The sequence below is a fragment of the Dermacentor andersoni genome, chromosome 1, assembly GCF_023375885.2.
Source record: "Dermacentor andersoni chromosome 1, qqDerAnde1_hic_scaffold, whole genome shotgun sequence".
In the NCBI taxonomy this organism is placed as follows: domain Eukaryota; kingdom Metazoa; phylum Arthropoda; class Arachnida; order Ixodida; family Ixodidae; genus Dermacentor; species Dermacentor andersoni.
The window spans coordinates 310,671,491-310,696,001 of record NC_092814.1 but is presented as its reverse complement, the minus strand read 5'-3'; the positions used below and the strand labels follow the sequence as shown (position 1 = coordinate 310,696,001).

General features: G+C 47.8%; 1 protein-coding gene and 1 pseudogene across 1 annotated transcript in view; both read left to right on the top strand.

The window, feature by feature from the left end:
• Positions 1-24,511, top strand: part of LOC126548163 (bone morphogenetic protein 1-like) — a 688,441-nt gene that overhangs the window by 474,367 nt on the left and 189,563 nt on the right. The window contains exon 7 of the mRNA XM_050196288.2: positions 4,570-4,797. Coding sequence (XP_050052245.1) covers positions 4,570-4,797 — 228 coding nt within the window. The remainder of the gene's footprint in view (positions 1-4,569; positions 4,798-24,511) is intronic.
• On the top strand, positions 5,636-5,815 carry LOC126548664 (U2 spliceosomal RNA; annotated as a pseudogene).

Sequence of the window (24,511 nt, the reverse complement as noted above, 5' to 3'; positions counted from 1 at the left end):
CTCTTATTGGGCTTGCTGAACACTTGCCAACTACCACCAAAATTTCAGTATACGCAGACGACATCTGTCTCTGGACTTCGGCAGTCACACGTCCTCAGATACGTGCACGGCTTCAGAGAGCGGCTACTTTGACAGCGAGCTACTTGTGTGAACAAGGTCTCAGCATATCGCCAGAAAAATGCGCCCTAGTGGCGTTTACTCGCAAACCAATGACGCCTTATGTCATCTCAATCAACGGGCGGACCATTTCCTATGTCAGAACCTGCAGATTTTTAGGCGTAATTATCGACCGAGACCTCTGTTGGAGCCCGCACGTGGCTTACATGAAACGACGCCTAACAGCAACCTCCCAGTTGTTTAAATACCTGACAGGAAAGACGTGGGGGATGTCAGTAGACGCAATGCTGAGACTCTACAGAGCTCTCTTTCTCGGTTTTTTAAGATACAGTCTACCTGTACTGAACAACACCTGCAAGACAAATATTCGTGTTCTGCAAGCAGCGCAAGCTCAAGCACTCAGAGTTTGTCTTGGTTTGCCGAGATGCACGTCAACTGAGGCAACTATTGCGATTGCTCGGGACCATCCAATGCAGACTCACATCACGGTGGAAACCCTGAGAACGCATATCAGACATTTGGCACGGGCCCCCTATCACCACCTTGCAACACTACCTTCAGACAGGCACCAAGCATCATTCTCAAAAACTATTGTCAAGTACAACGACAAACTTCCCTCGGGCTTCACCGCTGCATCTAAACCATCGATGCCCCCTTGGTGCCTTGTCAGCCCCACAGTCCATCTCAACGTGCCAGGAATCGGGAAAAAGTCTGAGCTGTCGTCGCCTGTGCTGAAACAACTGTCTCTGCTTCTTCTGCACGAGAGGTACGCAGACAGTGCACATATTTATACTGACGGTTCCACAAACATCCAGTGTTCGTCCGGTGCTGCAGTCGTCCCAGAAAGAGGTATTACCATCAGCTTTAGGACTGACCACCCAACGACATCTACATCTGCGGAACTAGCTGCTCTTCGAGCTGCACTTTGTTTTGTCAATCGGGAACCACCTCGACAATGGTCAATTTTCAGCGACTCAAAGGCAGCCCTACAATCTGTACTATCAGCTCTGCGTCGCGGGCCATCTGAACAGCTCGTATTCGATATTAGATGCCTACTCCATACATCACATGAGAAAGGACATCACGTGACATTTCAGTGGCTGCCAAGTCACTGCGGCGTCATCGGAAATGAAGACGCCGATAAAGCCGCTCGGACAGCTCTTGAAGACACACAGGAAGAGGCCATACCACTTTCACGTTCCGACGCAGCCAGCAGACTTCAAGTGCTTGCACAGGAGATCACGCTCTCTCTATGGTGCACACCAAGCAGCCAGACCAACCGCAGCGATCATCAACACGACCTGCCCTCCTTGATGCATCTCTGTATGCCAACCGGACTCCGCCGAAGTGAGGCCACCCTGCTTTATCGCTTATGGGTAGGGGTGGCCTTCACGAAATCTTACTCGTTTCGCATTGGAATGGCCGACAACGCTCTCTGCAATGCCTGTCTTTGCGAGGAGACGCTGGAACACATTCTGTGCGACTGTCCTGAATATAATGTTCAGAGACAGTCCATGGCGTCCGTTCTAGCGCACCTTGACAGTAGACCATCGTCAGTTGCAACCATTTTCACATATCGCCGACTGAAGACATCGCAGCTGAAGGCGACGAAGGGACTACTTCGGTTTATGAAGGATACGGGCTTGGACAAGCGACTGTGACAGTGATGTCACGTACCACACAAGAGTGACAGACTGTAACCAACGATGTGTGTGCCGTGTTATGTGCCCTCTATCTCTTCTCCCCATCTTTCATCCCCCCCATCCCCCTCCCATGTGTAGGGTAGCAAACCGGTTAGGCAAAACTGGTTAACCTCCCTGCCTTCCTTCTCCACTTTTTCCTTCCTTCCTTCCTTCCTGGTAAATATGGGGTTGATGTTGCCTTCTGAGCACCTTGTACACTTTCCAAGTTGTGCAGCATGGTGGCGAGGGGAACCACGGGCTCGGCCTCCTATAAAACGAAGCATACAAATTCGCACGTGCCTTGCACGACAGGTGTCATATGTAAGACTCCACTAAAGTGCCGCTGATTCTACATTGGACTAACCGGTAGGTGCGTTAACATTCGCTTGCGTAAGCATGAACGTTCCCTGGGAGCTGCTGGACGGTCGAATTTTGCTAATCGTTGCCGTAGTTGCTAGGGCTGCCCTCTTTTGTTTTCAGAGACTGAGATTATCGGCAGAAAAAAATGGCCAGCTTGAAAGAGGGATTGCAGAGGCAGTGGCCATGCGATGCTTTAACGATGGCGATTGCGTTAGCTCGCCGTCATTGGCGGTCTCTCCGAAAGAACTTTTGTTTCTTTCCATGTGATACACACGTGTTCGGTGCCTCAGTAGTCTGTTAGCGTTTTCTTAGTATTTGTATCGCAGGCCTGTTTCAGGCCGCTCTGTGTTTTTATTGTTTTTACGCTACTTTTCGGGTGCATACGTGTGTCTCATCTACAGAGTGTTCTTTTTTAGCTGCAACACATTTTTAAAATTACAAAAATATAAATCACGGTGACGTTGTGTTTACCATTTGAGTGCGCGGATAGGCAGCCTCTAGATACAGAGCAGTTTCTGCAATTACGTGCCTAATTAGCGAAGTTGCGGTAATTAACTTTATAATTATCAACAATAGGTGGCTACAGCAAATGATTACTTTGGGGCCCGTGCTCGACACTACCTATCCCAACGATTAAATTTTGAATAGCGGATTTCATGTGGCAGCGACACAAACAATTAGTTCCCCTTGGCAGGCTCCTTGAAACCGATACTGGCTGGAAAAAGAGCGTCTGTGTCGTCGATGTCGCCCCCCCCCCCCCCCCCCCCCGCCTTTCGTCACGTCTCCGAGGTCCCCACCCGCGAGTAGCTTGCGTTATCGCTTTGCTGTCTGCGGCGTTGGCCTAGCGCGTCAATGCCGGCTGGCCGCCAAATTTACTTGTCATTCCTTTGGGCCCCTAAAACGGCATTTCGTCGGTGAAAGTGGACACGCGGCTTCGCTCGTATGGCAGACTTATCAGCAGCTGATTGCTGATCAAATCGGGATCCACAGCACATTGTTTTCTCAATTTGCTAAGCGCCAAATCTAATTCACGAAATATGAATAGCGTATTCATCGTATGGAATGATTTTAGATGGTGGAGGGTTTGCCACACCTGCTGATGTTCGATATGTGTATACATGTGCGAAATCTTCTGCTAGGGTTTGTAAATATTTTCCTTGCTTTAAAGCAAGTACTTCGAATGGCCTGTGCGGGCTAATCTTTCCGGAAAGGCTATTGATTACTCCCCATACTTTTTACGTAGGAGTAAACGCCGATAATCTCTCACAGGAAGCAGCACATTGAACTCTTCTTAATCTTTTTGTGTGGCGACGGGCTGACAGCGTTTATCCTGCTATATTCAGTTTTCGCAGGAGGATTTTCCTTTTTTCTCATTAGTGTCCGCTCCTCTCTCCTACGCACTGCGCAGAGGTTCTTTAGTTTCAAGTCAGAAGTAGGGAAATGGTCTGGCACTTTCAACACTGAAGTAGCCACTCTCTTGCTCCGCAACATATCTGCAACAAGGTCACCAGGGGACTCATCGAACGCTTCTTTATATGTGTCTCGACGTGTCACAGTACAGAATTGTGGACCAGCAGTCTGAAATCAGGTGATATTGGCGAAGATCGGAAAATGGCCCCTGCTCATCCTCTAAGGGGCTGTCCTCCATTATTCCAAAATGCCTGTAGTATGTAACACGAGGTCTATGGCACTCCATGAATCTAATGGCCTGAAAAAAGTCGGTTTGCCATCGTTCGGCACACATAAGTCAGCAGCATCCACGGCTGCTACAAGTTCCTTGCCTCGAAAGTCTACAATCTGATCTCTCCAGAGCGAATAATTTGCGTTGAAATCGCCACAGATTATTCTAGGAAGGGGGTAACGAAAGCAAAGGTCCTTTAGAAACGCCGCCATAGAGACCTTCCTTCGTGAACTTGTGCAAACCGTTACCACACTCAGTTTTCTGTTTCCTTGGCATACTTTCACAGCAGCGACTTCCAAGGAAGTAGAGCAAAGGTCTTGTGCTGGTAAGGCGATATGGGGTATTTCTCGCCTGATGTATATCATGGCACTTCCGTTTGAAAATGACGGTACACTCGGATTGCCGTGTCGCCGCCCCTTGACTGAATCGCGCTTTATTGATTTATTAGTGAATTATAATTTCCTAATCACTGAGATAAGGCATCTGTGCTGTGGCGCCCCATAGTAGGAAAGAGTGTTTCTCAGTCAACTCCTCAGGAATTGCCGGCCAGCGTTGTTCTGATGGCAGTGCCACTTGAGTCAGGGCTCGACGTCACTCTCCGAGCTTAGCCGAAGAAGAGGATTTGTAGGAAGAGGGGACGTAGATGCGGCAGTCAGAATAGCGCTCGTCGCCGTTACCTCGCGCGCACTTCCTAAATGTTATTGCGCTCGCGTGCGGTCCGCGCGGCAGAGTGCGGCCGTACCATGCAGGAGCCGAGCGGCCTGATCGCGTCCCCGGAGCTGGTGAACAGTGTGACGCCGCTGGCCGAAGGCGAACACTGCGAGTGGCGCGTCACGGCCACGCACGGGGAGCGCATCGTGCTCAACGTCACCCAGCTGGACATCTACGAGTCGGACAACTGCGAGACCGACTACGTCGAGGTGCGCGATGGATACTGGCACAAGTCGCCGCTGCTCGGTGAGTGAGCCGTGCACGTTTCCTTTACTTTCTTCGCGCGCGCATGCTTACTTAACGCAAGTTGCTTACTTCACTTGCGTTAGTCAGTCGTTGGATCACTTGGCCTCTTTGCGGCGACCATCTGTAGTGAAGTGTCCCTGACATCTCCGAGCGTCAAACCTTAAGGAACACAAACACGAACAGTGGGTGGGCGGACGCGTGGATCGGTGCGTGGGTTCGTGCGTAGGTTTTATAATCTTGCATAAAGTGCAGTAGCGCTACAGTTAAGCTCGCCCGAACTGCCACAGCGACGTTTTTGGAAAAAGTATTAACTGGAATGCCGATGTATTTTCTATCGTATGTTAAGGACGAATACTATATCGAAAGTGCTGCTAGTCTTAGGATTTTTGCTACGCTGACACAACCTCAGCATTGCTCGAGTTCGATTTCGCACTCACAACGGCAACACCAAAATGAATAATTTACAAGTTAATTACTGTATCTCTTTCATTAGTTACCTGGACATTGCGATTTCTCTTGAACGCAATTTGCTCCTATTCTAGAAGACTGCAAGGCAAATATGCGCTATCTGTCAAAAACGATTTTAAAAAATGACCAGCGAAGCTGTTTAGCAGACGACACCGAGGTGACAGAGAATTTTAAACAAAGATACGAACTCATTTACCGGGATTTTATATACATTCGCGTGGGCGACGGGACCACCGCCCCGAGGAGCCGGAGGAAACTAGACACGCGTGACGTTTCGACGGAACCGCCACCACGGGAGAGCGTAAGGAAAGGAAAGTAGGTACTAAAGCGATTGGAATGCCAACATAGAGAGGGCGGTGTGAACGTAGACATGGCCAACGCGGGTGAAACTGTAGTATCTGTTCCTATCAGCTTAATATCTCATACGGGTTCTATTTGGACCCAAGATATTAAACTTACTTTTGGAAGTTGGGGGAATGCTTGAAGCCTCCTTCACCTCTGCCTTGGGTCGGCACGGTATTGCACGATCTCCGGGATCAGCCCACGGTTTTTGCAGACGCAGAACAAAAATGCACGGAACCCTAGCCATAAGCAGCTTCGCTCTAAGAACTCCATGAATAAAAGGGAAAGTTGGTACACTCTGGAGTTAAAAACTCGAGCGTGTGCAATGAAACATGAAATGAAAGGGAAAATTGGCACACTCTCGAGTTAAAAACTCGAGAGTGTGCAATAAAACATAAGTTGCTTGTGCGGGATGTACGCAAACAAATAAAAAATTAGGGGCAAGATCCCCAGTACTTGTCAAACATTGCCTCACTCTCCCGGCAATACTGTCACCTTGGCCAACGGCATTCTTTTGCGTTCGTACAACAATGCGACAAACAGCTGTTGCATGTATACTTTCCGCGGCTCAGTATGAATTCTGTGGCCGACGACAGGTGCAGTCTTCTGCAAGTTCGAGTATAGCAATGGAGTAAAACTTCAACAGAGGCGGCGTCCATTGGCACCGGTCACCACTGCCAAAATGCATGCGTGGTCGGTGGTCGATGGTCGGACTCGGGAGAGAAAACGTTCGTTCGCTCTCTCTTTCTCTCTCGTTCGCTCGCCTGTTCATTCGGGCTATCCTCTTGCATTGACAATAATCGATGGTTCTCACACAATCTTGCTTTGAGGTTTTCCATCTCATGTGTCTACCACAGCTCTAGGTCGCCACTAGCGTGCGTGCCAAGTGTGGCATATGGAACGTTAATTCGGTCCCCTGTGCTTAATGTAATCGCATTCACGCTATTATAAATGCGTAAAAATTTCCATGCGTACCCACCGAGGAAAACCTTCCGTCCGTCCGTCACGTACGACGAATCGCTATAAATTAATGCATAAAACAAAATAAATTCGAAAGAAAGAACGTTGGTGATGGTCAGTTTCAAACCTGCGACCCCATGTTGACAAACCGAGGGTCTTACCCACTAGGCTAAACAGCCACGCTTGCAGAAGGTGACTATATGTGAACCATATGGAGTGTTGATACGGAGAGACAAAGGTTGATAAGGGTCGGATCGATTGCGATGATGTTGATACCGACCAATAAGAGTTGATAAGGGTCGGATCCAGTCCGACGAAGTTGATAACAACGGATAAGGGTTGATAAGATTAGATTGTGGGGTTTTACGTGCCAAAACCACTTTCTGATTATGAGGCACGCCGTAGTGGGGGACTCCGGAAATTTCGACCACCAGGGGTTCTTTAACGTGCACCTAAATCTAAGTACACGGGTGTTTTCGCATTTCACCCCCATCGAAATGCGGCCGCCGTGGCCGGGATTCGATCCCGCGACCTCGTGCTCAGCAGTCTAACACCATAGCCACTGAGCAACCACGGCGGGTAAGGGTTGATAAGGGTTTATACTGGTCGGATCAAGTTTCATAACATTGATTATGACACCGGGCTACGTGGAGATGAGCAAGTGGCACCATGCTTACACATGCTAAGACCACTCCCAGAAAAGTTTCTGCGTGAGCTTTTTTTTTTTTTTTCAGCAATGCGTTTTCTGGCTTTCACTGCCCGAGTTGCTTTAATGTCGGGCAGTGACCATCGCAAAAATGCGGAAGAGTTTTGCGATAAATTTTTAAAAGAAACAAGTCTCAATTTCGCGTGAGGATTTCAGCAGCGCATCCACAGATTTACAATCCGAGATTCTGCTTCTCAACCACTTCGCCGACGCTTCAGAAAAGCAGATTACTTCGCCTAAAAAATACTGTCCTGGTCGCTCGCTAGAATGGTTGGCTGACGTCCCTCTCTGCGCCCTATCGATAAAGCGCCGCCGAGGTGAAAGAACTTAAACGAAGCCAGTGGTAAGAAGCGAATGGCAGGATGAGACATAGGAAGAAAACGCCGCGCCTCTCCACTGCCATAGAGAGCCACCTCCAAAAATGAAGACGACTTGTACTACAGTTGTGAGATAATAAAGTTTTCTTATTGTTGTTCTCGAAAAGAGATTGCTGGCGCGCGTTTACGCATGTTTGCTGCAACCGAAACCGCACGAACAGTGCAAGGCTTACTGAGTATAATATATATTGCGTCAGATCTCGCGCTACCCATAGCGGTAGTGTAATGGCTACGGCGTTGTGTTGTTGAGCTCGAGGTCGCGAGTTAATTCCGGCCGCAGCAGCTTAATTTCGACGGAAGCCGAAATTTAAAAAAAAGGAAAAAAAAAACGCTGGTGCACTTTGATTTAGGTGCATGTCAAAGAACCCCCACGTGGCCACAATTTACCCGGAGTCCCCCACTACAGTGTGTCTCGCAATCACATCATGATTTCAGCAAGTAAAACCCAAGAAGTTAATTTTGGCATCACGCCACTGTTTCCCATTATGGTGAAAACTTTTTTTTTTCACACGTGTCCGCTTGCGTATAGTACTTGCGAAGTGTCTGAAAAGTTCTCAATTTGCGCCTGGGCGCGTGCGTACTGCACTAACAAACGTCCGTTAATTCTGGCTTCTCCACAGCAGGGGATTCAACGGGGAGAAGCCAACTTCACTCACTGCCTTTGTTTTACAAGCGATCGGATGTATTTTTCGGACGATTCACTTTTGTTAACAATCAGAACGTTGCAGTGGCAACAGCATGTGTCTTTAGAAACGAAGTAAAGCATAGGCAAAGGCGACTGATTCGGCGAGGATGAAGCCTTTTCTTCTGATGCTGAGACCGGCGTCTAGCCGACTGCTGCGAGATCGGTAATAGATGTCATGTCTTCATGACGTATTAGAGGTTGGATTGCGCTCTGTGGTGTGTGTCTCTTCTGTGTGTCTCGTCAAAATGTTGCGCAATCTAACCTCTAATATGCTATACCAACACACCCAGTCGTCAACCTTGGCAAGTTTCATGACGTAGTGAGCGGTGTGTGCACTGCGTGTGCAATGCTGATGGTAATTGCAGTGTCCAGTAGTCCAGTAGTAATCTGCAAAATCGGGCGCTGACTAAACGCCGACAGACGAAGCATGCACAGGCGAAACAATGACAGGCGAAAACATTCGTAGTGAATGGGCCGCGAAATTCTCATCTTTTTTTTTCCTAGCCGATGCATTTGCAAATGAGAGATTCGGTAGTTCAAGAACGTAACTGGCTAGAAAGAAAATTTATTTTTGCCCGATAGAAGCGGCAGAAGAGCAGAAACGATTCAACGGGGAAAGGGACGACGAGAATGTTTTACAGCCTCGTTAAATAAACCGCACCAAGCGTTTCTTGAGATAGATATAATTATTCTTGTTTGATGGGGGGGGGGGGGGGGGATGTTGCTACAGGCGGGGTTAGCCCGTGGCAGACCTGGTCAGCAATTGTTCTGCCTGAGCGTCTCTTTCTGCGCGAAATATATCACCATGTGTCCATCAGTCCCACCTCTCGCAGAAATGTGAGAAGAATTCGTGAATTCGGATAGCACGCGAATTCGTGAATTCGCGTGCTATCCGCGGTCCTTTCAGTAAGACCCCCAAACGCTCGCGGAGACTAATTCCGCTACCACGTCAGCCGTGGCGGCTAACTGTTTTACACGTCAGTGAGGAAATCGTCTTCTTCCCGTGCTGTCCAGAAGTATCCGCCTTTCATGAATAATATCCTGCATAATATCCGGTGGATCTCCGATAGATTCATCAAGAGCTTCTTGATAAGTATACCAACGGGGGAGCACCTTCGTTCGCTCTTTTGGTGTGGAGCAACATTTGTAAATATGGAACAAAGGTCACCGCCCGTTGAATCTGAAGCTGTCGTCGACGAAATCATGGCGTCTGCCGAATGAATCGCGAGGTCAGTAACGCTGTGGAAATTGGGGAATCTGAACAAGGTTGGTTTCTTGTCATTCGCCGCACACAGCTTCTCCGCATCTATGGCCTCAACAGCTGTTTTCTCCGAATGTCAACGTTCATGCCACCCCATAGCGAATGGTGAGCGTTGAAATCTCCGGGAAAAAAATCCTAGGAGAGGGGCAGCGGTGGCAGAGAGATTTGAAAATAGATTTGATGGACAGCTTCTTTCGAGGGCTAATGTTCATTGATAACACACTAAGGTTTCTTCTGGCTAGTCGCACTCGACTACTTCCACAGCACAAGAGCAAATGTCTTGAACTGGCAGGATGATGTGTGAATGAGCAGCATGGCACTTCCATTAAGAAAATAAGGAGTCCTCTGATTTGCGTGAACACCGTAACCTGGCATCGAATTGCCATTCGGTATACCGGCACCAGAAAGGGCAAGGATGAGCCCAAGGGTGTCGCTCAAGAATAAAGCAAGCTCAGAAAGGCGGAGACGAAGACCGGCGTAATTCCACTGCATTTTAAGGGGCACGGTAGGGCGTGAAGAGAGACAGGGCAACATTATTGTAGCCATGTTGTAACGATTCTCGGTGAGAGCAAGTGCTCCGGATTAATTACTCCAGAGCCAGTACTGCTTTTAACAAGTCTTTCGCTGAGCTTTCAGGCACCCTGGAAGCGTGCGAGTGCAAGGCCATGAAAAAGGCACGCAGCATTTTACGGCAGTCCTCCAATTGACGTACTTCGTTTGACTCTCGTGTTTCCATCAGTGTAGATGCGTAGGATCGGTCACACGACTCTGGAGGTTCACTTTCAGTGACGGTAGCATTAGGTGGTGCAGTCGCTTTCCGATGTTGTATCATTTCCTTATGTGTTTGCTCACTGTAGGCTTCCTTTAGGTATCTCATTCCGGTTTCCCGCAGCCGTGGGCTCTCCGACTGCTTTGGTTGTCACGTTATAAGCCTCATTCATTGATTTTAGCTGAGGAAAGTTCTTTGCGTAGTTGAAGTCTGGGCCATCTCCTTGAGGCAGATTCACAGCCGCCTTCTCGCTTAGAAAGGACTACCATATTTGGTCCTACGATTAAACTTTTCTTTCTCTATAGAGCTGCGGATCGGGAATGGCACCAACTGTAGCTTCCTGCAGGGCCACCGCCACAGTTCACACACACAAAGCCCTCCGTGCGGTTCCAGGTATTAAAATTACGGGGTCCACCGTATCGCTTGCACTATTGTTGCCCGTTGCGTTACTTCGCAATATGTCCAAAGCGCTGGCAATTTAAACATCTTGGCGTTACAGTTTAGCGTATATCCTGTAGTGTGAAGCCAAGATTGAATTTGTCCAGATGCTCGGTGTTTTCAGCGAAAGTCAAAAGCCCGTCGTCTGCCATGTGAAATTCGTTGTCTGAATTTCACGAGTCATACGCCTTGCGTGAAGAACATCCGCCTTGCGTCAAGAAAGCCAGTAGCTAGCTCTTCATCTGAGTGCCATTTTGGCACCTCTGTGATTATACATGTGTTCTGTAAGAACGCATCACAGGCACGCGTGTGGCAATGGCTACGTTGGAAATGATATAGCACTGAAGAAGTGCATTGGCATGTTGCTCTGTCTATGCATTTAGAAGTAGCGCTCCTTGCGCAGTGAAACGGCTCCTGACTGCGACTACACCCAAAATTTTATCAATGTCCGAGTACAGAGTGATGGGATTCGCTTGCCTGAAGTCACTGCCGTCTTGAATCGCTGCAATGAGAATAGGAACTCCTACTGTCCTCTCTTTGTCTTTCCAATGGCGAACAACTCTCAAACCTTCCCCATCCAGGTCTTCCATGTCTGCCACAGTTGTGTCTCCGATGGCTGTCGACTCACCATCAGACCCCTCAATTCCTTGACGCTTGCTTTCAGGCGGGCTTGAGGAGCCGTTCAGTCGTTACTTACCAGGTGTTACTCTGGTAACACCTGGTTGAGAGTAGCCCTGGCTACTCTCAACTGAAGTCTTCTGAGCTCCTTGCGAAGTATCGGGCTGAGGCGAACCCGCCGGCTTCCTATAAGGAAGAAACCTCGATTTCCCCGGCGTCTTGTAAGAATCAGGTGTTGGCGCGTTCAAAAGTAGAGAAAAAATGCACACAGTATAAACAGAGCAGGTTTCTCTCTCTCTCTCCCTCTCCCCGAGAGAAGCGATATTAGAATATATCGCATGTGCGTACGTCACATAATACTATTTTGTTGCGTGCTCTTCTCTGGAGCTCCAGCCTACAAGTGCCGCCCTCTGATCCTCCGAGAAAGATAAGCATTACGTTTGTGTCTAGGGCTTCCTAAATTTCTTGCAAATTCTGTTCTGTATCTAGAATTCCGTGTTCCTTCTCTTTCATGCAGATTCCGTCTTTTCAACGTGCATACTTTAAGAGAACTTATGAATCGTTGCTGCGACGTTCTCAAACAATATTTATTTCCCAGCCTGCGTTGTTTTTTGGTGTCAAATGGCCGTGATTACATACTCCGCAAATTACATTCGCGCAACAATTACTTGACCCTTTGGACTTGCGCATCTGCGATGTACGTACTTCGGATTCCCGACAGATCTGTTACCCTTGATATTCAATTCGATGACATTTTTTCTAATTATGAATAATTACTCCACATCGTATTCTACATGGTCTATTACAAGATCATCTGCGGAGCCGTCAAACAAACATCATAATTGCGGCAGATGCTTCGCAATGTGAAGAAAAGTCAGGTGTAGGTATATTTCCCCGATCCTTGACTGGACATATTCTCTTCGACTGTCAGATTTTATGCTACTCTCTGTAGCCGAATTGATGGCCGTGGTACTCTCTACGAAAATGAGGCCCATCATTACATCAGCCGTGCTAGTCACTGATTCGTTATCATTGTGCTCATTCCTTACTGCTTCTCGTGACTCTCGCGTAGTAAGGACGTTTCATTCATTGGTACGTGGATACTTGAGAAGTGTGCGTTTAATTTGGGCGCCTGGCCATAGAGAACTCATTATAAATGAAATCGCAGATTCTCTAGCCAAGGCATCGATAAGCGGTTCGATTCTCCCGTATTGTGATTCGACTGCTCATGTCCCTACTAATAGATTTCGCAGCAGTGTCATTATGCAGATAGTGTCAGGCTCCGCACTAACTCTGTGGATTGCCGACATCTTCTATACCCTTGGAACAGAGATTCTTGCCAAACACGAAAAATTGACGTGTCCATCACGAGGCTGTGCTGCCGTATACCTGCGTTACACTAATGTCTACACTGGTCTCGTCTGGTGCCCTCTCCATTATGCTCATTATGTGGTGAAGCAGAGACAATAGACCATTTCTTATTGTCTTGCAGGCGTTTTTCTGTACTAGGAAAAAGATTACTGGAAATCCCGCTTCGCAATATTGGCCTAGATTTTATTTCATCCTATCATTTGGAGCCTCTATGATTGGGTTCAGCTACAGAAATGCTTACTTGGCAATCCAAAATTACCTGCTTCAATCTGATCGTGCCCTCTCGCCAACACAATTTTCGTTTATTTATGTATTTATTTGTTGACGTATTATTCGTTTTCTTTTTCTTCGTAGTTTTCTTCTGATGGCTTTTTTCCTCACACAGAAATTTTGCTTTCTAAGTTCCAACGTTCAAATTGTTAATTTCCTTGTTCTTATACACCTAATTTAACACCCGATTCATGGCCAATGCGCCACAACCACTCAGGCCAACAACAACAACAAGAACCCTTTTCAAAAATAGCTGCCAACAACCAATGGCCGGCTAGGCCACTTGGTGCGCTCAAATTTAGAGAAAGCAAGCGATGGCACAATACGATGGTGTTATGCTTACAGGGTTCATTGTTTTCCGGGAACATCCCAACATTCTAAAGATGTTTACGTGCGCACAAAATTGTTACAGCAAGACGTAGGAGTTCAGAAGCGGGAGGCCAAAGTAAACATTGCAGGGAGGCCTCCTAGGATCAGTGAGCGCTGACACACAACGTGCATGGGGGCAACGTAATGCGTTGCGCGCATATTTTCTCTCTAAACGTTGAGAGAAATAGCATGGCTATTTGGAAAGCAAGGACGTATTCAGCTTGTCGCTTAAGTATAAGAGCCTTTGCAGGTATTTTCTTATACCAAAATTTGCAATATTCAGCTTTTTATAAGTAGTTTTTACTCTTTCACAAAAGTGCATTGCGCAGCGCGAACTCTGACCTCCCTATTTTGCGATAGCCGAATTAGGAATCGTTGTTGTCGAGGCTATGAACGCGCTGAAGAAGAAAGTGATTTGAAAACGAGAAACATGCTAAGCTTGGTGAACAGAAGGGCAGCTGTAGCAATAAGGTTTAACAGTGTTAGCTTCCGTGGTTCTTGTTCTTGAACCCAAATCAATTGGGGAAAAGTGAGGTTCGCACATTTCTGCAGCACGACGCAGATCAAATTGCATCACCCAAACACACTGCGGCATGTGGTAATTAGTTAGCGTATAGCCGGCGAAACACGGCTTGCGCACAAGCTATATCGCAAGCACAAGTACATCGTCCCAAGTAATGCTCGAAATATTTAATTACAATGTTCCAACGTTATTTGCAGAAACCGCACCATCTGTAAGCTATGCTAGAAGGTGTGTGCGTGTGTTTGTGCGTGCGTGCGCGTGTGTGTGTGTTTCTGGTGTTATCGTGTGCTGTTGAAATCTCTTATCAAGTGGGCCGAAACCTCCTCCCATATATTTCATTCTCCTACCCGTAGTTGTATATAGAAGAACACGTTCGTCTCATTGTAGTAGGATCAACACTTGCTTCGTGATTTTACTGCGACTGCGATTAAATACTCGACTGTCCGGTCCGACACTTCCGGGACACCGTTGTCGTGGCGATATCTTAATTTCTCTGTCCCAAGCATCATCACCTTGTGGCGAAGAAAGAACTAAAAATTGTTTAGAACTGCTGCTGAATAAGACGACGGAGATAGATAAAATGGCGGTGTCAGATGCCTCCTGCATGTCGCACTGAATAAGTTCAGAGTGTCAAGAATCACTCAAGTCTACGCTGATTTTTTTTTTTTTTTTTTGTAAACGAACAGTATCTCGGTGTAATGTTGGTAAGGGGCGAGTCACGAGACGTGAGCAAATAGAAAAGCAGTGGCTTTGCGCGACACGTTTGAATTTGCCTACGAGTCAGGGTTCAGTTCGCGCTGTCAGCGATCGGGTTGCAGTGTCGGCAGTCATTGCTTCTTAAATGAGCTGTCAACGTGGATATTAATAATTGGGATCTGGGTGTTGGGAATGTGTCACATTTGTTTTTTTCAACAGACACGGAAGTCACGAGCGTCATATCAAGGTTTCATATGACGGCGCCCAGTCTACAGCACTAGCAATTCTTGAGGGATACCAGCGGTGATATATGACGGTGTGCCAAATGGTACCACGACGAGCACGTTTCCGCCCATGAGAAGTAAGGGCATTAAAAAATAAAAGGCTAGATCCGTGAGAGAAAAAGAAAAAGCGGCTGCAATAAGTCGATGGCGGGCACAGGGCGCGCTGTTGAAAAGCGTGTCACTCAAAAGGCCAAACTTCTCGGCTGATTCTCGGTAAGGGCACTCAGAGAACGCGGTAGGGAACCAGAGAAAAGGGGTTTTCTGCCAAAGTGACTTTTCGCGACAGGAATAGAAGCAACGCCCCTATAGCAACAAGGAACACTCAGCGTCAGCGAAACAAAGAACAAAAGGCTAGAGAAAGAAGAGAGAAAGAAACGTTCGCCCCGAAGAGAGAACTGCCGTACTGAAGCACTCTTCCGCCAAAAGTTGTTCAAAAAGTCCGGTAAGTACAGGAGATGAAGTGAAACAAAAACGCGAAATAAGCCCAGTTGGTACCAGTACACACAAAGAGCTCTGCTGAGAGTTCCAGCAGCAGATTGTCAACGGGACAGCGCAGCTAATGAAAGTGCCCTGTAAAAGAATGCCGAAAAGAGACACGTGAACTCTCAAGGAAAAGAGTTACCAATAACCCAACAAAAGTAGCAGCGTCAAATTAAGGGGACACGCACCGCCGTACAGAACGGCGCGTATTCGAAGAAAACGCCCCGCCAGCTCTCGAGTAAATGACTTACCACGCAGCAAGTTCGTTCGTGAAGATAACGCGCTCACAGCGAAGCAAACACAGACCCGTACTTTGAAAGGATGCACCCCCGTTATGTTTCAAGACGTTTGTACGGCGTGTTTGCTGGCGTGCGGTCTCTTCCGCTAGCTGTGCAAGAATGAGGCCGGGCTGAGCGCTGTCACTGGGTCGAGTGTTCCATAGCACTGCGGGGAAGTGCCTCTTATGAGCTGACAGCCGGGGCATTCACCTCTGGGCACGGACGTTAGAGTGGAGCTGCGAAGCAGATGTGAGGAGGTTCGAAAAGTCAGTAGTCTAGCGTATATGCGGAGCGGAAAGGTGAGAGGGCGCCATGTGCATATGCGCTGAAATGCGGATTGAAATACCACTATACTCTTGAGCTCGATATATGCGGCGAATGTTGCGCACATGTCAGGCGACTGGCTTGCCCATAGGGACTTCTCTGCCTACGCACTGCCCCAGTTCGATGATGTCTCCTTCTGGTTGGCCCGACATCAGTTGGAGCTACTCGATTCGTCAAACGCGGAAATAAAAGATTTTAGGAACGAACGAAAGAAAAAAGTCCAGCGATTACGATACTCCCTAACGCAAAATTTGAGCGCAGCTGTATATGTGTTTTCATTCCGCAATATTTTGAGGCGAAGAATTGAGACCGAAATCACCGTACCGATTGGCAGTGGGCCAGGGCCGTCAGCGCCTTCGCGGAGGGTGGGGCAGTATGGCAATGCTTGCATGATTGCCGCATCGGAAACAGCTGTGGAAGAAGACGATGAACGCGTGAGCAATGCACGAGCGCGTTCGCGGGCTTGCGCCTAACGACGCCGCCGGGGCTCAACCCGGGAACGGGCGCCTAAGAGCTGCGCACTAAAATATTTTAACCCCGAACGGTGAGGCATTGAAAGCGCTACTAAGGTGTAGCGCTGCACTGGAGCTCCTCGGACGGTGTTCTAAGAACATGCGGAGGCGATATGTTGACGCGACGCAGCATGTCAAGCAACTGCTGCTCTGCAGCAGAGACAGGCCCGGAAGTTAGCAGGCACCTCGCAACGCTGGACTGACATAGCAGCGTTGCAAACATCGCACCCCGCGGCTGCAAGAAAGGAGACCGAAGAAAAAAAAAAGAAACGTCTGCGTTCGTAGCTGGAAGTTCACTATCTGTTCCGCTCAAACCATTTCTTGCACCATGACGTGCCATGCAGACGGCTAGTCTTCAGCTACGCTAGTGCATTTTTGTGCGCACCACGATCACGCCGGCAGTGGAATAATAATAATAATAATAATAATAATAATAAATTCTGGAATTCTACGAACCACGATGGAGTCTGGTGCTCCTGATTCACTTTGACCACCCGAGTTCCTTTACCATGCACCCAATGCACGGCACACACGAGCGTGTCTTTGTATTCCGCCCAACCTTCGAATGCGGCCGCCGTGGCCGGGATGGAACCGTCGAGCTCAGCAGCGCAACGTCGTAGCCACTGCACGCTACCCTGGCGGGTAGCGGAAGGCAGTACGTTGCCTTGGCTTGGCTGCGCGCGGAGCCGGTGGAGCGGAGCGTGCCGGTTCGTCCCCACTTGGCTTTAGTCGAAACGCACTGCGCGTCGTCTCCCGCGTCTCTCGAGACCTTCTAACCAAGCAAGCTGCGCATGCGCTCGAATACCGTGACAGCGCAACGGCTGCGGCGGTGCGAGCACGCCTCGAGTGTCCGTATATAATTGCTACCTAAGGCGGGCAAACGACCCCAAAAATGCTCGACCTCACGTCAACCTCAAGTTCATCCAATGAGGTTGAGGTGCATTTAGGAGACCTACCCTAAACATTTAGCGGCCGTCATAGACCTCGCCTCGACCTGACCTCGACAACCTTTTTCTAACTCATGGTTCCGACTTAATTCCGACTATGTTACCCGTACATAAGCCTACTTGAACATGTTCTGACGCCCTTGATGCAGGTGGCTCAGGTGTGGTACAGCAAATCAAATGCGTATAATATTTCAGAAAATAAATTTGTTCATTAGGAGGTTCCAGCTGCGAAACTTATGTGCAGGTATCCTATGGCACGTAATCTTTTAGTTTCGTGCGCAACCGATGATGGCGGTGCGAACGGCAATCTGGTGACGTTGGCTGGGGGAACCGCCTTTGCATTGTGGCACGCTCTGTCCGGAATAGCTGAATTTTTTTATGCGTTTGCTTGCGCTCTAAAAGAAAGGTAAAGTGAGAAATGCTTGCTGCTGTTTTAACCTTGCTTTTCCGAAATATGGTGCTCTTCAATGTATGTCACCACTGTAACAGAAGCAAAAGTTATATTTGTTTCGTGCCTTGCACAAACCCAAAGCCCCGCGGTCTGTGACACTGTCTCGTGACTCTTTCTCAAAACATCTCGCCAAGTAAATAAACCATGGTGTCAACGCAGCTCACGACCTTAAGGCTCAATAAAAAAAACCTCGTTGACGAAGCCGCATGTAGTGTAGCTTAAAGGAAATGTTATATATTGTCCATAATTGTACCCATATGGTTCTTCATGATTGAAGCAATTATCGACTAGAGAAAAATCACATTTTCAATGCCACGCGGTTACTCAAGAACAGTAGTTGCATCACGCTTTATCATATTTCGCAATAGTCAAGCATGAGTACTGCACTATCTTCCTGCAAAGAACCACATGATCACTTTTCTGTGCAATATTAATTTTGCTTAGCGTGATGAAGCTACTCACTTTGGTTCTTTGGCCATTGGTTTTAAACAGTGGATAACCGCAGAAGACTTGTCAACGAGCGGAAAGCGCTACGCATTGAAAAGCAAACGAAGGTGCTGCGCGGTGGTTTGGTTGATTTTCAGGTGCTGAAACCCTCTGATTGCAATGAATTGGCATTATACTCTCTTTAAGCGTCCCCCCCCCCTTTTTTTTTAGGGGAAGAACTGATAATCTTCATATTGCACACGGAACCGTATCACGTAAACATAGGACTTGAACCTCGACCACACAATCCTTTTACATGTTTAGTTTTCTCAGCACGTTCGGCTTGCGTCATGCCTGAACTTTTAACGCTGCTGAACCGTCACTTACTATACCGGTGGCTGGATTCTGCAGCTAATGCAACATTTTGCTGCATTGTTGCTTGAACACAGCTAAGAATGCATCGTAGCGACAACTTAATTTCTTGTTAACGACATCAAACGCCTTCGTAAAAGTGCCTAAAGAACTGAGAGACAACAAAAATGAAATGTCTCTGCACGACAGAGCGTGCGAAAGACCGAGCCGGGCACGCTGGACACAAACATTGAATTTATTACAGCGCAGACATGGTAGCGCCACTACCGATGCTGCTGTTCATGGTATAAAAAAAGGGGCATACAAGCCATTCCGAGTGCGCAACAATCATGAAAGAACGTATTCGCAAGATAAACACGCCGCACTCGCACGTATGCACACTGATTCCTGTAGCATATATCTCGCTGTGCACTGATTCATACTTCCGACGGCCTGCCAGCAGTCGACTCCGGCCGCTCGATCTCGTGCCGATTATTGCACTAGAACATAACGTACCATGAGTGCAAACTTGAATATTCACGAGGTTTTGAAAACTCGAAGAAGGGAGGTCAAACAACCTTCCCATATCAAGCACGCGCGTGGCGTGGGAGCGGAGTCCCTCCCCCAAGTGAAGTCACAGTGAGATAACGGCCCTCAATTTTCGAGAGCCTGATACCTACATTTATACATACTTCTAAAGCTTTAAAAAATTCCATTCGGAGAAAGTCGAATAAATACCGCGTGGCCATTTGTTCAGGAGGAGCAGACGTGCTGGTAAGCAGCTGCGGAAAAGGCTGACCTCAAAGCCCGATCTCACAGAGCATGCGACCTCCCTCGACCTCAAGCTCACGCATGAGGTTCAGGTCAACATTGCTAACCTGACTGACAAAATTTCTACCAGTAGACAGCCTCAAATGAACATTACCTCACTTTGTGGGGTTGAGGTCGACTTCATGAGGTGGGAACCTCGTGAGGTTGCCCACCTTTGATTGCTACTGCAATAAAATGATGGAGATTATGTAGAAAGTCAGAACCAGTATTTACAAAAATCATTTACGCTAGAATACTTTGTAAGAGCGAATTCCAGCCAATCCTGATGCTGAACTTAGGGAAGTGGGGCGGTTAACCAATGGAAAAGAGTGGGGAGGCCGGGGGACACCGGACCCGTGTCCCCCTCCCGAAATTTGTGTGTACCCACGATGCCAATATCCCAATACCCCTCTTCCCCCGTCCTTTGTTTCTTCCTGGCTACGCCCCAGCTTTACATGTGCGTTGCATCTGCATATTATTATTATTATTATTATTATTATTATTATTATTATTATTATTATTATTATTAAACCATGGAGGCATATAAACACCACGCAGAACTGCTTGAACAAGAAGTAGGAACAAAGAAAAGAGCACAGCATAATACTTTAAAAGAAAGTTATGATTATGCGCATGAAGTTTCATGGGAACTATGCATTTCAATTGTTCAGTGTAGTCGAGCCTAAGAGTATAATAGAAAACTAGCAAATGACACTGTTTATTATAATGACGAACTGCAAATTGCATCGACGCTTGACGAAACAACGAAACTTGACGCTTTTACTGTATTTTGGATCGTGGGCAAACTTGCTGGTAGAGATCGAGGTGGCTATAACGGATGTTTCGGAGGCTTTAAGCATTACTAACTAGAGTAAAACACGTCTTACTGTATTTCTGCCCACAAACTATATAGGTGCGTGTGCTCTTCCTGTCGAAGATTAATTTTCTCGATGCATCGAAAGATAGTCTTGAGCATGCCTACGAAAAAAAAAAAGGAACGTTAATGTTACTAGCCTTTTAAAAGGTGGAATCGACGACCTGTTCATCAGTTATAAGTTAACGAATACGTTCAAACATTTAACACCACGGCCACAACATATACTGTTGGTACGAAGGATGCACGTCAAACGCTTCAAAAAGACGTCATCAAAAGACTGCATAGAGATGCGCGCCCAAGCCAACAAGGTAAACATAATCTATCGCGAGAAAAAACCCCGCATTGCGAAGGCAAGTATGAAGTGGGCGAGAATCAGACAACAAAAAACACCTATGGTGTTGGGCTGCTGAGCACGAGGTCGCGGGATCGAATCCCGGCCACGGCGGCCGCAGTTCGATGGGGGCGAAATGCGAAAACACCCGTGTACTTGGCTTTAGGTGCACGTTAGAGAACCACAGGTGGTCGAAATTTCTGGAGTCCTCCACTACGGCGTGCCTCATAATCAGAAAGTGCTTTTGGCATGAAAAACCTCATAATTTAACAAAAGAAACACGCGCAGTTAGCAAGAGACATGCGCGCATCGACGGCATAACGTCACTGGGGGCACCGTTTTGAAGGTAGAGATCATGCTCGCGAAATTTCTAGGAGGGCGGAGTTACGCTCAAGAAAAAAGGGGGAGCAAGGACAAAATCCGCTTGTGGGCTAAGTAAAAGAAAGGAAAAAGAAAGAAAGAAAGAAAAAGAAAGAAAAAGAAAGAAAGAAAGAAAGAAAGAAAGAAAGAAAGAAAGGCGCACAGTTAACAGAACAAAACGAAAGGGGCAGTTGGAATGCGAACGTGGCGGTTAGCTTAGAAGCAGCGCAAAATACATTTCCTTGCAAACTTTGTTCGGAACTGCTCTTTATACGCTCTTCGTAAGGTACTGTAGCCCGGTTCAACTCAGTTCTCCCACAGACATCCTTCGAAGAAGGCGCAGTACGTAATGGCTGTATAGCAGGCATATGAATTTATGTATATCGACCGCTATCTTGCGCGCATCTTCTGCTCACCGCTTGAACTGGGGGCTTAAGTTTGAGGGAAAACACTTTGTGGTTCCTCGATTGCGTGACCAATTTACCTGCAAGAGGTTGCTGCCGCTTCCGGTTACCTTTCGACGAAAAGAAAAAAGAAAAGGAAGAGAATCCGGGCCCAAGCTTCCTCCGTTCCGGATATCATACTTGATGAGGGGTTGAATATGGCTTGGGGACGACGAAGCGTACGCTTATGAACTATTGTTAAGCCCTTTGAGCACACACGAACTCCAAGGGAAAAAGATATTGCATACCACTTACGCTGCTCATTTTATTTGGAATTTCATTTTGCTTAGCAAGCAGAAATCCCTTCGGTGTGGAGATGGCGGCGTTGAGAGCGTTAAGCTCCTTTAACAGGCGAGCACTATGCCCGGAACGCGCTTCTACCTACTTCTCAAGCATCCACTCAACGAAGGAGGCACGCTTAACTGACATATGTACACGGAGCGCACTTACAAAACTGCGTTCCATGACGGTTCGTGACTTGCACCTAATGCTCTCTACACGGGCGTTTATTTTTTAACATTTTTTCGTCGTTGGAATGCAGCCACAGTGGTAGGGAATCGAGCCCGCAACCTCGCGCTCTGCAGCAGAACGCCGTAGCCACTAGGCCGCCGCGGCGTTTACAAAACTGGACGTGTGCGCACAGGTTGATTAGGGCGCAAATTGTGAGCGCGTGTGTGGTTCTTAGAACTTTAGCCGTCGCCAGTGCGACCTCGCCGAATGGTCTCAGTCTCTGAGCACAAGGTCTCGGAAATATTTCGCAAGTATCAATTCCACAGTGCTCCTGTCCTCCGAGGCGTTGCAGCTGTCTCTACCTTGAAGGCCTCTTTACTGCGACGTCTGGTGTTTCTGACAGAGGTTCCCAAGAAGCGAAGAGAAGCGCTCGGGCGGTTCGCATGGCCGAGCTCTGTGCCGCCGCTCCTCGCATGCCGCTAATGGGGCCTCCGACACCTCTAGTCAATGGGCTTACCCTGTCGGAAGTAAAATGGTCGCTCCTGCGGCACCGACGGTGCCCGTTAGAACGGGTTCTTTTTCATTGGTCCCGCCTCTGCTTTGCTTTTTGCCGTAGTAAGCACCCTTTCCACACCGCGGTGGCTCTTAGCGCGCTCTTTCACCGTGTCCGGGACATGATACAAAAACACGCACACTTTTCGCCGGGGCTCTCCTCGTCTACCCACCGGTTCGAGCTGGCAGCCCTTCACGCCCCCCCCCCCCCCCCCCTTTCTACTTCCCTGCAGTTCTCTTTCACTGGCCAAACCACGCCACTGTATTCGAGCACGGGCCTCGTGAGATCGGAGCTTTCGGCAGGCCCGACTTGGCGGGCGGGGCAGCTCGTTGTCTTGTCTTGGCAGCCGACTTCTTTTCTCTGCTCACTTTTTCAGATATTTCTTTTTCGCGCCTGCTCGCGGCTGCGCGGCACCTTTAATGAACGTGACCGCAATGCAGTTAGGTGCACTGCGACAAACCCTATAGGGATCCTCGTGCGCATCGGCGTTACTCGAAGCTCGCGGAGATGGCGGTGGAAGTGCGTATGTCGTCTCTTGGGGACGACTTCGATCGCGCCCGTCACGTCGCTATCGGGAAAGGCAGCCCCATCGCATTCTCCGGCGCGTTCAGTGCACCGAATTCTGGCCCCTGTCGAATCAGGCTTGGCTGGAAATACCATGTTTCGGAGACGTCACCTAATTTTCCTTTAAAAGATATTCGGGGCAGTGTACATGACTGTAGACGGAGATGGAGGCATAAACTGCGGTGGATTTTGCCGGAGCAAACTAATCGCACCAAAATGCTCGTAACGCGATTGGAAGCACGACGGGTGGATAGTATTGCATTTCACCATAGACGTCAGTAAGCAGTGAAAACTGTGCTAATTTCTTTTGAATATGCACGCGTGTTCATTTCTGACGCGTGTTCATTTCTGACAGCCTTAGGACGCTGGGCAACCATATGGCCAATTAGTGGCCTTGGAACGTCAAGCTTTCACCGCGGCGAAAAACTTCTTTATTAGTAGAAACAAGGAGAAGGAGGATGTTGTAGGTAGGTCTAGTCCTGCAAAGCCATTCCGGCAGTTGCTCTGCCCGAGCGCCTAATTCAGAAAAGTTCGTCACTGTTCCCCACTGTAATGCCACTTAAGTGCTGTAGGCAATATGAATAATATGAATAAATAAAGCGCGGCACACGACGCATGAACAAGACGAAGTACTCAGCGAACCGGAACAGGACATAAGCCCACAGCCTGTGATCCATCCCGCGCACGGCACCGCTACAATAAATATGTACTCAACAATGGCGTAGCCACAAATTTCGTTCATAAGGGGCGCGGGGGGGAGCTCACGTTGCAACTAGGCCTCCTCGTTATGAAATTTTTCGAGGGATCAAATACATGAAGAATAACTACATTGTCATTGCCAAAGATGCTGCAAACGAATTTGAACGCTACGCACTGTGAAGACAAGTAAAATGCGCATTTTTGATGAAAGATTCGACTCGTATGTCCCAAAAATTGTACCCGGAATAACTGATATTAATGCTTCCATGTTATTGTCTATGTCATAAGTAAAGAAAATATCACACGAACTTCAGATTTATATCAATTCCAAACCAGCAAAGCAGTGCATTCATGCCGCTCATATGAAAAATGTAAAGGCCATGAAATCAACAAGTTGAGGACAAATATTTAAATGAAACTTTGCATTCAAGAACCGTTATTACAATTTTATACAAATGCAAGGCTAGGCAAAAATCTCGATGGCGCTGTTCTTTGTTCCAATGTATTGCGCAGGAGCAGCTGTCACCGGTCGTGTATTGTGAGTAATTGCACCGAAATTACAGTCGCAACAAAGAGCACCTATAAAAAGCAGGAGTTCTGCAAAATATACGAGGGCGAGTCAAATGAAAGTGAGCCAATGCGAATATGTGACAAACGGCGTACTTTATTTAGAAGTAGTCTCCATGACCATTTAGGCATTTATCCCACTGACTAGCGATTC